This window comes from Fukomys damarensis, unplaced genomic scaffold (genome assembly GCF_012274545.1).
Source record: "Fukomys damarensis isolate Sample0158 unplaced genomic scaffold, DMR_v1.0_HiC HiC_scaffold_23, whole genome shotgun sequence".
In the NCBI taxonomy this organism is placed as follows: Eukaryota; Metazoa; Chordata; class Mammalia; order Rodentia; family Bathyergidae; genus Fukomys; species Fukomys damarensis.
This window is the reverse complement of record NW_022900935.1, coordinates 42,600,485-42,616,157: the sequence shown is the minus strand read 5'-3', so window position 1 is coordinate 42,616,157 and position 15,673 is coordinate 42,600,485. Positions and strand designations below refer to the sequence as shown.

The window sequence follows — 15,673 nt, the reverse complement described above, 5'->3', positions numbered from 1 at the left end:
ATATATATATATATCTGTCAGTTGTGGAAGAGCTGTGAATAGCCACATAGCATGTAAACCAGAGAGCTGGGGACACAGGGAAACGCAGTGATGATGGGGTACAGCCTCCCTCCATCCAGGGCAGATCCAGGGGACAGGAAGTGAGCAAGTAAGGACGCAGAAGACTGTGCCCCAATAACGCAGAATACATCTTTGCAAGGACATCACTACATTCGTAAAAATTGACAGTAGACTGGGTCACAAGGAAAACCTAGAGGCACTCACTCTATGAGGCAGAAATGACACAAATGACTTCCTCTGGCCATACTGCAATAAGCTAGGAATCAGTAACAAAAATTTTGAGAATGGTGTCACAACTTACTCATCAGTAACGATGTCCAAGGGCAAACACAACCCAAGACGACTTTGCACAAATGACTGCGATGAAGATACGACTCGTCAGAATCAACAGAACACAAAGCGGTCGTCAGGGGAACGCGGCGCCCTGACCACTGTGGACCTGAGTACAGAAGAATCGGACACACAGACTGCACAGCTCGTAAGAACCAGACCAGTCGAACTAAGGAACACTAAAAGGAGAGGAGACACCGGCGCGTCTCCATGGGTGCTAAAAGAGCAAGACCACCGGGGAAAGCCCTGCAAGAGAGAGTCATGTGGCCGCGGCTGCTCCTGGCAATGAGAAGAGCAGACCCTGCCTGAACAGTGTGGGTGGAGAGGCTCAGATCAATGCTGACCTTAGCGGCCCGGGGGCTAAGAATGATTTTTACATTTTTTAAGTACCTTTAAAACAACAAAGAAAGAAAGAAAATGTCACAGAGATCATATGTGGCCCAGAAAGTCCAAAGTGCTGACTATCCATCCTTCACAGGAAGAGTTTGTCAACCTCTGGTCTAAACCGGAAATAAACTCAAGTGTTCAGAAAGGTTGTTTTCTGATAAGGGTGGCTCTCAAGGCACTAGGGACACATGGACTTTTCAATAAATGGCCCTGGGCTAGCTTGGTAGCTATCTAAACAAGGATAAACTGCAGAGGGGCCAGAAATCTCCTGTAAAAAGTGAAACCCACAACTCCTAGAAGAAAACACGTCTGAATCACTCCCTAAGGGAGGAGAGAAGAAAGCCTTTCTGTCAAAACCAAAGAACCTATAAGCAATAAAAGACAGACACACTAGACTACTTGAAAATAAAATCTCTACATAGCAAAACCCACCACAAACAAAGTAAAAAGACAAATGTCAAAGCAGGGAAACCTGTTTGCAGTTTATGTCACAGATGAAAGTTAACTTCCCTAATAAATAAAGGGCTCCTTGGGCTGAGGATTTAGCTCAGTGGCACCATGCCTGCCTGGCAAGTGCAGGCCCTGAGTTCAATCTCTGGTACCAAAAATAAATAAATACATAAATAAATTAATAAATGGCTCCTGAAAAGGAACAAAGAGCCTGAGAGAAAAGTGGGAAAGAATGAATAGAAGTTAGAGATAAAGAAAGAGCAGCAAAGAGGGACTCAACTGCTCTCACTAAAACTTCACTGAAACCAATTCCAAGTCTGGCAGCTGTGAAATCCTGAACCTGAACAGCCACTGTAAGAGCGAGGCCCCCAAGAAACAAACTGGGGTGCAGAGCATGGCAGAGCAGAGTCCGTGTGACCACGCCGTCAAAGCACTGCTGGGGTCCAGAGATGGGTGGGCTCCTTTGCTGGATGCAGGGTCTCCCGGGTGCAGGACGGTGCAGCAGAACCTTTCACTACATCACCGGAGGCTGTGGGTGCACCACTCGCCCTCAGAAGGAACGAGTTCTGGTCTTGTAGGATGACTGAGCTCTCAAAGATTATGCTGTCACAGAAAGAGCCAGTTCAGCCCTAAAGCCCTCAGGCTTCCTGTCACACCATGGGAGGTCTCCCTCACCCTTGTGGTGCTCCTGCCACGCTGAATCCCCCACGACAGGAGCAGCCAGAGGCTGAGCTGATGAGGCCACACCATCCCCAACTTCGGCCTCCAGCACGGTGAGCAGAATGAACCTCTTCGTTATACGTTACTCCCCCTCAGGGACAAGCTCGTATTTTTGGTAAACCAACAGAAGACAGACTGAGACAATCACGGAAGCCTTCGACCCTGTAATCCTACCTCTAGAGTCAGCCTGTACAGGGTTACCAACTACTGCTCTGTGAAACAGCACAATACTAGAAATGACCCAAAGCCATCAATAAGAGACCGGTTGAATAAACGAAAGAACACCCATCTAGGACAGCACACACGGCTATAAAGAAGACGTGGGCGACCTCCACACAGTGTGAGGTGTAACAGATGTAATGTTAACTGAGAAAGACGCAAAAGAGTGTACTTGCTACTGAAGAAGAATAAAAGGGGAAATACATGTATTTATTTTTTTAAAAACACTAGAAGGATAAACTAGAAACTGAAAACCTCCAAGAGGCTGAGCAAGTGGGGCTGAGTGAGAGAAAACAGGGTGGCTGGGAGCATCGAGCATGCATTTGATTACAGTTTTATATTTTGAGCCATGATTTGATTTAAAAATTGAATCAGAAAGGAAGGAAAGCAAACATCAAATTGAAAACAAATTGAAACAAATGAATCCTACTGAATGTCAAATTGCTAAAATAGTCCCACAGAGAAAAGACTTATTTCGAGGACTTCTGGTCACACCACAGCGGCAGAGTTCAGGGCAAAGCCCAAGAGAGCTGCAAAGAACTTTCACTCCGCCAGGACCTGCATGGGGACATTAACATAGCAGTGTGGTTCTGAAAATATGTGACCAGGACCTGTGATTTTCTGTGGAAGAGAAACACAGATGAAATGAGGAAGTGTCAGAACTCTGCGTCTGAATGAGAAGTGAGAAGCACTAACACGAACTCTGCTTTAATGTAGCTCCCACCTCCTCGTAGTGAGCGCTCCGAGGACAAGAGACCCAACATCAAAGCTCCCCACACGTTGGCCTTCAGAAGGCACCCACTTGGGGCACAGGCTCCATCGAGGAGCAGCTGGCCCAAGATGCACCTGGGACACCAGACAGGGTGTCCCCAAGACCGACGAGCAGGCTGAACAGACCCAGGAAGTGACCTGCAGCCCCCCAGCCCGGGTGGGCACCCGTGCGGCAAAAAGTGAAAACAGCGACTGAAACCAGATGTATGGGCAGAACACCAGGGATTACAGTGACAGCAAGAAGACAGAAACCAGCCCCTCGAAACCTTCACATCACCCATGGAGTAACCATGACGCCAGCTTCTTACTCTGAAAACTGGCAATTAAAAGGAAAGTGTAACACATACCTGTCCTGTCTTCCTTGACAGACTGTACGTAGTTCATCCCTAGTTAATAAGGCAAAGTTCTTAAACAGAACACTGGCAATTAAAGGGAGAGCAGAGGAGAGAGAACATTAGAAAAATTACCCATTCTGAAAACTCCAATTAAACAGCCAACACAAGCCCAGCTCAGCCGAGCGCATCACCAGGAGGGAAGGCTGTGGAGACAGATACTCACGTGGGCCCAGGAGCAGCCCTACGTGTTCTTCCCCAAGCACACAGCAACAGCTCTCTCTCTCCACTGGAGACACCAGGGTATGAACCTCCGGGTGGGGTAGATTGGAAATAGGCAGCTTGATGATGGAGTGCTGGTGCCCGAATCCAGAATCACACTGAGCTTTCAATGTAATGCCCAGTGTTATGAGAACCACTGAAGACGGGGCAGCAGATTCAACGACGAGAGGAAATGATCAGTCAGAAAGTGGGATGTGCTAGGCCTCCGCAGGTCTCTTCAAAGCCAACGTCCTAAGAAAGAGCTCGGGAACTGTCCCAGACTTGGAGAGACAAAGAGATGACTACAAAGACACGAAGGGACCCAGGCTGGGTCCCCCAGACAGAGAACGCACACATGGGGAAAATTTCCTCCAAGTACGGGAATTCTGACATGAGATGTTTGTGAGCTGTCCCCCGTGTGACCGTGGAGTTGTGCATGTATGAAAGGGCACCCTGACTTTTAAGAGACACACACTGGGGACTGAGAGGTTAAGTATCCCCATGGTTACACCTTGCTTCCAAGTGGCTCGGGGCAAAGATAAACAGAGAGCTGAAGCAAGCATTCCCCAAGGTACCAGTAGTTCCCGGAGGCAGTGCCACATGGGCCTGGGCTCTGGGAGAAGGCATAGAGGAGGACCTGCACAGCAGGGACAGGCAAGGTGGCCCCCATGTCCAGGTCTAATGGGGGGGCTCCCCTCTGCTGGGAGCCAGATGGGAAGTGGGATTGGCGCTGTGCTGGATGGCAGACACCCAGCAGATCCCAAAATAAGTGGGTGCAGCTGTAATGCCAGGGAAGACCCCACAGGACAAAAACACCAAGAGAAACAGTGGCTCCCTGAGCCTGATGAGCATGGGTTCCTGAAGCCTCCGTCCAGGAGGATGCAGAGTCCCCTGGGATCGCTTGGCAGGCGCTAGCACAAGTGTGCTGGGGCTCTGCCAAGAACACAGCATCTCCAGGGCCACGTCCTCTGAAGGATCTGCATGGCATGGCACAGTGAAGCTCAGAAGAGGCATTTCCCATCTTCTCCCAGGCAGACACCCGAGCTGCTGTGATATTGAGTTTTCAATTCTGGGAAGATAACTTTTCTTAGAATAACTAATCAAGGGCTGGGAATGGGCTCGTTTTCCACATGTGGTGGGTACAAGGCCAGTGCCAAGAAAGAGGAGAAACTACTGGTGCTGATACGAATAAATCTCAGACAGACTATTGAGCAGAAGAAGTTAGATTTTCATGAGAGAGCACAAAACAACAATCCCACCACTCAAGTTCAGAGAAAACAGGCAGAGCGTAATGGCACTCCAGGAGGTTGAGGCAGGAGGATGGCAAATTTGCACCCAGCCTGGGCAACTAAATTTTCTAGACCCTGTCTCAAAATACAAAATGAAAAGGGCTGGGGTGTAGTTCAGTGTGGAGGCCCTGGGTTCAGTCCCCAGTCCTGTTACCTACAGTAACAGGATTCAGAAGCACAGTTCCCTTGTGGAGGCCAGCGATGGGGGAGTGAGTGGGAGAGGGAGGCCCCTGCCTAACGTCCCACAGCCCCTTCCAGGTGGGTGGTAGTGACACACAGGTGTTCACTTTGTAAACATCATACCTTGTATGGAAATGAACTCAAAACAGGTCACAGAACCAGCTCAAATGAAAACAGCAAACTCCTAGGTGAGAACGCAGAACAAAACCCCAGATTTGAAGATGACATTTTAGACAACACCAAGCACAGTCCGTGAAGGGAGTAATGGGGACTGGGCTTCATCACAATTAAACACTTCTCTGCCCAACAGGCTGGTAAGAGAAGGAAAGAGATGAGCCCCAGATCAAGAGAAAGTATCTGCAAAACACACGTCTGACAAAGGGGCTGCATCTAAAATGTGTGAGCACACGCTGCGTGAAAGAAGGTACAAAGACGGCCAAGAAGCACCTGAAAAGGTGCCCAGCAGTGAACACTGTTAGAGAACCACAAACCAAAATGGCAAGGAAACCAATGCACACACACTGAGTGGCTAAAATCCAAAACACCACAAAACCAGATGCCAGCAAGCATGCAGACTAACAGGGAGTACTCATGCCCTGCTGGAGGGACTGCAAACCCACGGCCACTGTCAGGGACAACCGGTAGCTCCTTACAAAACTACGCTACCTCTCTCCCTACATACGCTGTAGCAAACAACTCCTTGGTCTCTACCCAAATGAGCTGGAGACTTACACCCGCTCAAAATCCTGCATTCAAATGTTTGTAACAACTTATTCATAAACACCAAAGGCTAGAAACAACCAAGATTAGACAAACTGGTAACTCCATACAATGGAGTACACTCAGCAATAAAAAGAAATGAGCCACGGGCTGGGGATTTAGCTCAGAAGTTCTGGTGCCTGCTTCATAAGCCCAAGGACCCGAGTTCAATCCCCAGTACCAAAAACAAAACAAAACAAAACAAAACAAAAAACAAAAACAAAAAAAACAAAAAAAGAAATGAGCTAAGACAAGGCTGACAATGCAGACCTGTAATCCCAGCACTCTGGGAGGCTGAGGCAAGGAGGATCACAAGTTCGAGCCCAGCGTTGGCCATGTAACAAAAAACAAAACAACAAAAAACAAAAACAAAAAAAGAAATGAGCTAAGACAAGGCTGACAATGCAGACCTGTAATCCCAGCACTCTGGGAGGCTGAGGCAAGGAGGATCACAAGTTCGAGCCCAGCGTTGGCCATGTAACAAAAGAGTGAGAGCTTGTCTCAAATAATTTTAAAAATTAAAGACCAGAGATAAAGCTCACTGAGAATGCCCTTGGTTCAATCCCCAGCACGGGGCAGGTAGGGAGGAGCTATCAAGACATGAAAAGACACAGATGAGCTTAAATGCACATTGCTGACTGAAAGAAGCCAGTCGGCAAAGACTATCTGCTGCACAATCCCAACTGTGTGATATTCCGGCAAAGGCACAAACAACCTCAGAGGCAGTGAAAAAGATCAGGGGTCACCAGGCGCAGGGGTGACGAGGCAGAGGCCGGGGCTCCTTAGGGCAGTGATGCCAGCCAGTGTGACACCAACCATGGGCGCAAGATGACAGCAGCTGACAAAACCGTATGACGCACAGGGAACTCCTGGAGCCAAACTGTGAGCTGCAGGTAAAATGCTGCATCGCCGTGGGCCGTCCATGGTGCAGACCGACACGCCAACGCGGGTGTCAGTGGGGAGGACAACCGGGGCCAGTCAACAGGAGCTCTGCTACCCACTCAACTCCTGCAGAAACCTACAACCACTGTAAACCAGTTAAATCTATTATTTTTCTTACATCACAACCCTGTACCCTAGAGACCTGGGCACTTTACTGCACTCACACTTCAACCACAAAAATCGTCTTTTCTGTGAAGTTCGTGACTCGATGCTGAACCGATGCAACTTTTGAGGGCCTGGAAGCCACGCCTGTCCTGGGAGGAGCCCCCCAATCCATACTGTGGCCGCCAAAGGGACCCCACACCCATGCATGGCAGAGCACACAGGCCTGAGGCTCAGCTATGGAGAAAGCTGCAGAGAACTTTAAATTCTTTTCTTGGACTTTAACTTGTGAGTTTTGGACTTTGAATTTTAATACATAATGGCAAGAAAATTTGATTTTGGAGTGTAATTTCTTCAGACATAACTTGCAAGGAAATCAAATTTGGGGACTTTAATTTGTCTGGGAAATTTACCCTGGAAAAGGGTTTACATTCAAATCAGGGGCATCTCTAAGTGGCTGGCCTCCTTTACTGAATGATCTCAAAGCCAGCATTTAACCTCACAGCAGAACCTCTACTGCACTATCTGGATAACGACAGGGCAGAGCCTGGAGGAGAACAGAACAGGGCTGAGGCCTTGAAGCCAATGCACCATTCCGATCCATCTTCGAGCCCTCTGGGGACATAAGCTGAACCGCCCACTGAGGTTCCTGGGGAGATCAACCAAGGAAGGCGGCTGGACAGGGAGAAGTGACCCCTGGGAGGATAGAAACCACCCTGATGGTGACTGGAACCCTCCCCAAGGGCAACAGCCACAACCCTGGTTGGCTGCAAATGACAGTAAAACCATGTGATTCAGAAACGCTGCCAGCACGCATCCCTCCCCTGGCATCGTGGCTCCAGGCAGGGACCTCGGCCCTGTCTGGACCCAGCCCATCTACCTTCACAGCAGGAGCAGCTCATGTGACTGAGGTGAGGGAGAGAGACAGAGCCTAGGCTCCCCTTTCCAGGTCTGCACAGGAGAAGATGCTGGAGTCTGAGACCAATCTGCAGGTATGGGAGGGACAGGCAGGGACACCATCACTGGGCCCAAGGTTATGAGCCACTGCTGCTGCCCATCTCGGGAGAATCAGTCATGGAACTCGGGCGGATGCCAGCAGGCTCCCAGATTAACCGTGTTCCCACAACCACATCACATGTCCACAACCATGTCCTGACCACGGACAAGAAACGGCATTACCTGTGGTACCTGACTCCCTATGCCAATCATTTGGCTGATCCTTCCCACTGCGTTTTCTAGGCATTTACACTCATTTTCAAATTTCTCTCCTTCTACTTTTATTGAGTTTGCTCTGTTTTCTTCTCCCAAACTTCTTGGGTTGAATCAGTCTCTTAAAGGATACTTGCTTCTTCTACATCCCATTCAAAATTGTGACCTCCCTATAAGTACCTGAAACACTTAAGCTGGGCTGTCAACTTAACTAGCTTGGGAGCCACCTACAGGATTAGTAAAGCTTACTTCTCAGTGTAACTGGGTGCATCGTGGAGGTATGATTCTGGGGTTCATATCTGACCCATGGCTCCTTCCCCTCTGGTCCTCTTATCCTGTGCTTTTTCCTTCCCTGCTATCAAGAAGAGAGCAGTTTGGTTCTGCCATGCCCTTCCACCATGTGTTCTTGCCTTGAAGCCAGCCAGCCATGGACAGAAACTTCTGAAACCATGAGCCAAAGCAAACCTCTTCTCTTTGAAGCTACAGGTGTCAGGTATTTTGTACCAGCAATAAGAAAACTAATACACAAAATTAGTACTAGAAAAGTGGGTTCTGCTACCACACTTGACCATGTGATTCAGAAGCCTTTAGAACTGGTTCACAGGAGAAATTTGGAAAGGCTTGAAGATGCTGGCTAGAGAAGTCCTAGAATGCTGTAAGCTGAGCTTGAAGGGTGATTCTGGTAGGAAATCTAATTAGAATGCTGATAAGAATGTGGGCAGTAAAGGCCAGGTCAGGAGGTGTCAATTTGGAACAGTTTAAACTGTACTGGAAATCCGAATACAGGCCATGTATATTCTACTCTGGGGAAAAAATTCCCTGCATTTTTGTGCATGTCCTGGGAGTCTGTAGAAGACTGAATTTAAAGGGATATGGACTAAATGATCTGATCAAGGGAATTTCAAGGCAGCCCAACATTTAGGCAGTGGCATGGATATCACTAGCTGCTTTCATTCAGATTTATAGTAAGAATTAGAATGAAAAAGAGCAGAACTGCTTGAAAAACTTAAATTTTGGCCCCAAAAGAACCACATGTAAAATTGAGACCAAAGGAGGTGGAGCTGCTGAAGAGATTAGTGTCATTTAATAGACATCAAGTACTTGAAACTGGGACAAGAAGAAAGATGCCTTGAGGATATCACAGGAGTCAGCAAGAAGACCCCACTGAGCATAGATTCAAGGGTGCAACAGTGTAAACCTTTCATTTGGGAGACAGCCCCTGAGCCCTTCATTGGAGAAGGGCCTCTGGAATTGGTATCCTGGGTCTCAATGTACTCTGTTCAGCCATCCAAGTGCTCAAAGGCTATTCAAGGGGCATCATCCACATGGCGCTATTTCTTCAGGCATGCAAAATGCAAGAGCTAGGGGTCAGGGAGGCTTCCATCCAGATTTCAAAATAAGGCCTGGGAGGCCCAACAGTATACCCAAGAGGTGGGTATGTCAAGCTGTGGGAATGAAACCAAGGTACAGTAGAGATCCCAAGAAGTCAGAGACAGCAGGAATGTGGAATGGCTGCAAGCATGAGAGGAGCCCAGCCCAAGAGAGAGGCAGTACGAGCTGCAACTGGGCAACCCCATAGAACCAGGGCCACCCACACCCTCTGGAACCCACAATCACCCCCCCTGTGTGCCTGGATGCTGGATATGGAGCCACAGGACTTAATGTATGCCACTTTCCTTGGCACAGAAGTATATTTTAAATGAAAAGAAAAATAGCAGTTATATCCATCTGTGAGGGAGGGAGTGACAGATTTCTGATGTTGGGGCATTATGGTCAGAGAATGCTATAAAATTAGATTCAGTTCTCTGATATCACTTGTCTTGGTAGAGGGAGTACCTGATTGGTAGTTTAAAACATATAAATGATCGGTTTTTTCATGTTGCAAGGCACACTTGGAAATATTGGATATACAAGTTCTCGTGTTTTATAACATCTTCATTAATTTTTTTAATCTATTTTTACTGAGAAAAGCATGTCAAAATCACCCTGTGATTGTAGCTTTGTCAATTTCTACTTACAAGTCCATCCATTCCTCCACTCTGTCTTGAGGTCATGTTAGCTCACGGACTCAGAATTATGATCCCCATAAGTTATTCTCTCGGTTATTTATTAGCCTCCTTTACCTCCGGCACTATATTTGCCTTCTGTCTTTTTGCCCCTGGTGCCAGGGATTGAACCCAGGGCCTTGCACAAGCCAGACAAACACCCTACAACTAAGCTATGTCCTTGGCCTCTTTTTTTTTTCTTTTTTTGGAATTTTAAGAAATTTTTATTTGTATTGGTACATATTTGCAGTTTGTAATGAATACATTCCTTGTGGGAAGTTGTTACACACACATAATTCATCTCAATTCCTTTTACATCCCCTTCTCCCCTTCCTTCCTCCTCCCCCCATCTCTTAGTCCCTTTTCCATTTGCAAAGGCTCCGTTTCCTTGTTTCTTTTTGTTTTGAGCCAGAATCTCACTATACTGCCCAGATTTGCCTCAAACCTATGACCCTCTTGCCTCAGCTTTCTGAGTAGCTCCAATTACAGGCATTTGCCACTCTACCTGGTACTTTCTGCCTCTTTTATCTGATGTCAATGCCAAATCCTTCCTTTGGGGTCAGTATCTGAACACAAACTTTTCTCACTTTTCACTGTCTACCTCAAGAGGCAGGCACTGTTCAGATCCTAGCTGCGGTCCTGACAAGCCCTGTTACTGACCAAAGACAGAAAAACTTTCCATAAAAATAACTTCTCAGGTATGTTTTTATCTACTGTGATTTAAAGCCAGTGGTTTAAAATGAAGCCAGAAGGGGGAAAAACCTTTAGCCCCGCTCTTGGGGGACATCAGGGAGCCAGGTCATAATGCTATCCTGCCTTTGCTGCGCTCCTCAAGGTGGCCCAACAGCGGAGCCAGGGAAGTTCCGGCTGTGGAGGCTTCTGACCACCACTCGGAGGTGTCCTAAGTAGGACATCCGCTCTGCAGTGATCCGTATCCATGACAGCACCAGGGGCAGCACGGAGAGCAGTAAGCAGACGCCACGGTGCTGCAAAGACAGTGTCTATGCCACTGGCTACAAAGAATTCTTGCCAAAACCAAAAAGCATGCATCTGATCACACATGCAGATTTTACTCCCAGTTCACAGGAAAAGAGGTAACGAAGGATCACCCTTCGGGTCACTGTCAGAGACACAAACAAAATGGATGATGGTGGCTCAGCCAGTAACATGGTGTCTTAGTGACTTTTCTCATTGCTCAGACAAAATACCTGACACCCCAAGTTAAAGAAGGAAAAGTCTCTTTGGCTCACAGTTTGTAGTGGTTTCAGTCCATAGTTGGTTGGCTCCAGGCAAAGGAGAAATAGCTCACAGTGAGCACAAGGTATCAAAAGCAACAAGGGCCCTCAACAGCATCTCTCTGCCCCTTCTGTCTTATCCAGACCACTGAGGGCAGGCAGCACTCACACCCATAGCCCTAGTGCCCTTGAGCCCAGCAATGCACCCTGAATCAGTCCCAGTGTCACACGCCCTAGATGTAGCCACCTCTGAAAAAGCCCCACTATGACCAGAGACGTCTAGACACAGCCATAACATGTGGCTTCGTCAACAAAGAAATTAAAGAGAAAACAGAGACTGGGGCTGGTGTCAGTCACCGCAGAAACCTGGCACAGGGCCAGGCTAAGGGTTCCGCACCATCACAATGTGGGCTCCAGAGTTTTGAAATCATTTTCAAAAGCTGATAATTTACTGGGTAAGTGTTACCATTTGCTACGTACACACTTGGTGCTATTAGGGAATTATCGTCTGTTTCTTTATGGGCTAACACTGAGGTCAGGTTTTTCAAAAAGGCTCATAAGGGGCTCATAAGGAGATAGCTACAAACAAAAAGACAGCGTCTGGAATCTGCCTTGAAGTAAGCCTGGATGCAGCGGGGTGATAGGCGGGGTGCCTGGTACGCTGGCTGGGACCCCTTTCTCTCGAATCCTATACACGTGGCAACACAAAGCTTTCTCACACTCACCCTTGCACAAGAGCTTACCTGCATCAAAGGAGCCATCTTTACTGATGGGAGCGAGGAGGTGGGACAGGGAGCCACAGCCGGGCTGTGCAGCCCTGTCCAGCTGGACCAGCTGCAAGCGCGGCGTGGTCGCGGGTGGGAAGCGGTAGAACTGGAAGGTGAAATACACAGTCTTTGGCCACGGTGTTCCTCGGTAGTCCTGGGCCACTCTGAATCCAACAACAGCTCTGAATTAATCAAGCATCCACAGCAGGGCTTCAAGGGAGTGGCGCGTGCTTGTGGGGCTACAGGGAAGGGGTGCTCGTGGTGAGCCGGTGGGCAGACAGCAGGGAAACGCTGTCCACATTTTAATTAAGGACAGAACATTGAGCAGAACAGGCTTCTTGGCACTGGGAATGCTGCTGAGTGGGTCCCCGCCAAAATGAACTTAAGTCAAATGGCGGTTTCCAGGTCCCCCGCACACAAAAGCAATAAAGGCTTGAGGGGAGGGAAATGATGATGGCCAGTATGATCACCACACAGCGTACATGTGTGTTGCATTTCCATGACGTACCCCACAGATATCTACAACTATTATGTATCAATTTTTAAAATGTAAAAGAACTAATGGATTAAATTAACAGCCAGACTGCACTGCTTAATTCAGCAGCACCTGAACATAGTACCCCAGGACAGACCCACACCTGCGCTCCTCAGTGTGGTACCCCAGAGGGGCGCAGACCGGAAATGCTGACTGTACCTGCTGAAGGCCAGGAAGTGCAGCACCACCTCGTTGCTCTGCAGATGATCCGACTCTTCCTTCTGAGGGTTGAACTGAATGGGCTGTGCGGGGCTGACAGTTTCCACAGGCTGCTTACAGGCATCGAGAATCTCCGGGAAGCCGGAGGACTGCAGGACAGCCATGGTGGCCCTCGAGAGCTGGCCTCCGGAGCTGAGACGGGAAGACTCCTCAGCCAGCCTCCCACAAGAGGGAGACAGAGACGCGAGACGATCCAGGACCCCTCCGCAGACAGCCAGCCAGAGAGCCAGAGTCTGTGAGAGGAGACACCGGCCTGCGCCTGGACCCATCCTCCCCGCCACCCTCACCTCCTGCTCTGGGTTCCTGCCACAATGGGGGCGTGCAGTGGGGTGAATGGCAGCTCCTGCAAGTGTTCCGCGACAGAGGCTTCCAGGACGGCAGGGGTCCGGCTCAGGTTGGCTTCCAGGTGAGAGATCCTGCCCTCCAGCGAGAAGTCCTCCTGAACAAAACGAGGGCCTCGGGGTGAGGCCACCGAGGACCCCAGCTGAGACCTCCCAAGGATGCTCTGATCAGAGGGGAGTCGCTGCCAAGCTGTAGGTGGCAGCTTCGGCTGCTGAAGGTACAGGAGCTCCGGTACAGTGCAATTGCAATCATTTTGGCACCGGTGTGGCCCACGCTGTGCTTGGGACATGCTTATGCTGAACAATCATCTGTTTTTATCTGAAATTCCAAGTTCACGGACATCCTTTATTTCACGTGGTGACCCGATTTGTTAGTTCAAAAAAAAATACAATGAAGGAAAGAACCATCGATTTGATGAACAGATCAGCACCATGAGAGACAGCTGACACCCAAGGCGGTAAATTAATACAGAAAGATGTTGATGGGACAGAAAGGGCACGAGTCCTTCTCAACACACAGTTAAACTGTGGATGGGGCCCCCGGCCAGTGTGTCTAGATGCAGCTCTGGTCTCCAAATGCCCTGAGGCAAAGGCAGGTGTCAGGAATCCAGAGCTGGGCTACAAGTGTCACCCCACGTATGCCCCAGGGCAACCATCCAGGTGGAAGGCCCTTCATCAATGGGTCCACAGCAGGTGCATGTTCTCAAATGAGTAATTAAAAGAACCGTTTGTCCTCAGCCCCTCGCAGGGTGAGACTAGAGATGCTGCAGGCAGCAGCCTTCCAGCCTAAGCTGCTGGTGAATCCCCAGGGCAGGTGGAATGCGGGCTCCACTGAAGCCCGAAGAGCCCCCCCCCACCGCTCTCCCCTGCTAGCAGAGGTCAGGGTGCCGCAGGTTGGACTCAGCCCCTCACAGCCACAGCGATGCCTCCCTCATCCAGTGCAGACACCCACGGCGCACTAACTTTGCTGCATCAAGAAGAGAGAGGCTAAGCCAAGCCTTATGGCAAGAGTGAAAATGCCACACTCTTCCTTGGTGTCTGAGAAAAAACGGTGGCAAAGGTCCATAGCCTGAAGGTGCACAGCATGCCACCCCAGCCCACCCTGTCCCCAAAGCCCAGAGCGCAGAGGCCCCCGAAGTCTCTGTCATCTAACGGAGGCTGGGAGACCCCAGGCTCCCACACAGCAGTCGTGGGGTGGAGCCACTGTGTGGCAGGGGTGGGGGGACAGGAACACTTACTGTCCAGGCTGGGAACAGTCCAATGGCTGTGGACTCACCGTGGCTGAGTGACGCTGAGCCGGGGATGGTGGGGAAGCCGCCAGCTGGGACAGGGACAACTGGAAGGCAGAGAGCTCGGGTGAGGCACTACAGCTCTCTCTGGTCAGCTCACATTCACACACACAGGCCGGGGGTCAGCATGGGACCCAGCCACACAGGGCACCTGGTCATCAGCAGCGGTTCTGGACAGGTGTGCTTCTGCGATGGCGCCTGGACTACAACTGGACAGAGAAGCAAGTGGAGAAGGGAAGCATCGTGATGGCAGGGCGGGACGGTCCTGGGCCCTCTGGGATTCACCTCTATCACTGCAGATTCCATCCACCTGCGTCCCCCAGGCCCAGGGAGCCTCCCTACCAGGGCAGTGACCCCTCTGGTGTCCACCTAGCTCCGGAGACAGAGAGCTGGGGGAGGAGGCCCCATCGCACCACCGCATCACCCACAGCCTCAGATCATCGCTCTTCACTCATACTTGGACTGGGAAATGGATCCCGCTATAGAAAGGCTGGCATGGCGGGGTGGGCACCACCCTCCACTGGGCATTTGGAGACCAGAGCTGCATCTAGCTAGACACACTGGCGGGGGGCCCCATCTACAGTTTAACTGTGTGTTGAGAAGGACTCGTGCCCTTTCTGTCCCATCAACATCTTTCGGTATTAATTTATTCCCAGGACATGCTGCCCCTGGGATGCCCCCCATCAGCTGCCCCCGAGGAAGACTGAGCTCAGTGCAAAAGTTCTAAGTTCAATTCCTAGTAACTGGTGGAGAAAGAGAAAGAGGCGGTAATACCTCTTATGGCCATAAGAAATAAAAACTGTTAAAGCCGGAATAATGGCACATGCCTGTAATCCCCCCACCTCAGGAGGCTGAGGCAGGAGAGTCACAGTTTCAAGCCCAGCTTGGGTAACTTGGCAAGTGGGCAAGATTGTGTCTCAAAAAGGACTATGGAAGGGCGAGGGGTTTGGCTCAGCTCTAGCACTCAAGGCTGAGTGGCTGAGTGACACTGGCAAGCACAAGGTCCTGAGTTCAATTCCCAGTACCCAAAACAATTACAAAGGGGGGTGTGTCTATGGCTGCAGTTGAGTGTGGAAGCCCTGGGTTCAATCCCCAGTACTGCAAAAAAAGAAAAACAGAAAGACAATACCCCATAAATGTGTGCCTTTCCGGTTTGCAGCCTTTGAGCACTTTGGAAGACATAGAAACCACAGCAGAGAGACAGGCCAGCAGGGAGGCCAGGGGGCCCATG

General features: G+C 49.7%; 1 protein-coding gene across 14 annotated transcripts in view; it reads right to left on the bottom strand.

Moving 5' to 3' along the window:
- Positions 1–15,673, bottom strand: part of Nphp4 (nephrocystin 4) — a 97,896-nt gene that overhangs the window by 15,194 nt on the left and 67,029 nt on the right. For 10 of the 14 annotated variants that reach the window (XM_010627835.2, XM_010627836.2, XM_010627840.2 and 7 more), the window contains 4 exons: positions 14,430–14,489; positions 13,100–13,251; positions 12,753–12,944; positions 12,035–12,222 (listed from right to left, as the gene is read on the bottom strand). In XM_010627835.2, the coding sequence (XP_010626137.1) occupies positions 12,035–12,222; positions 12,753–12,944; positions 13,100–13,251; positions 14,430–14,489 (592 nt within the window). Of the gene's footprint in view, positions 1–12,034; positions 12,223–12,752; positions 12,945–13,099; positions 13,252–14,391; positions 14,490–14,593; positions 14,652–15,673 lie in introns of all 14 variants that reach the window. The other 4 variants (XM_010627846.2, XM_010627847.2, XM_033767932.1 and 1 more) reach the window with 2 other exon arrangements.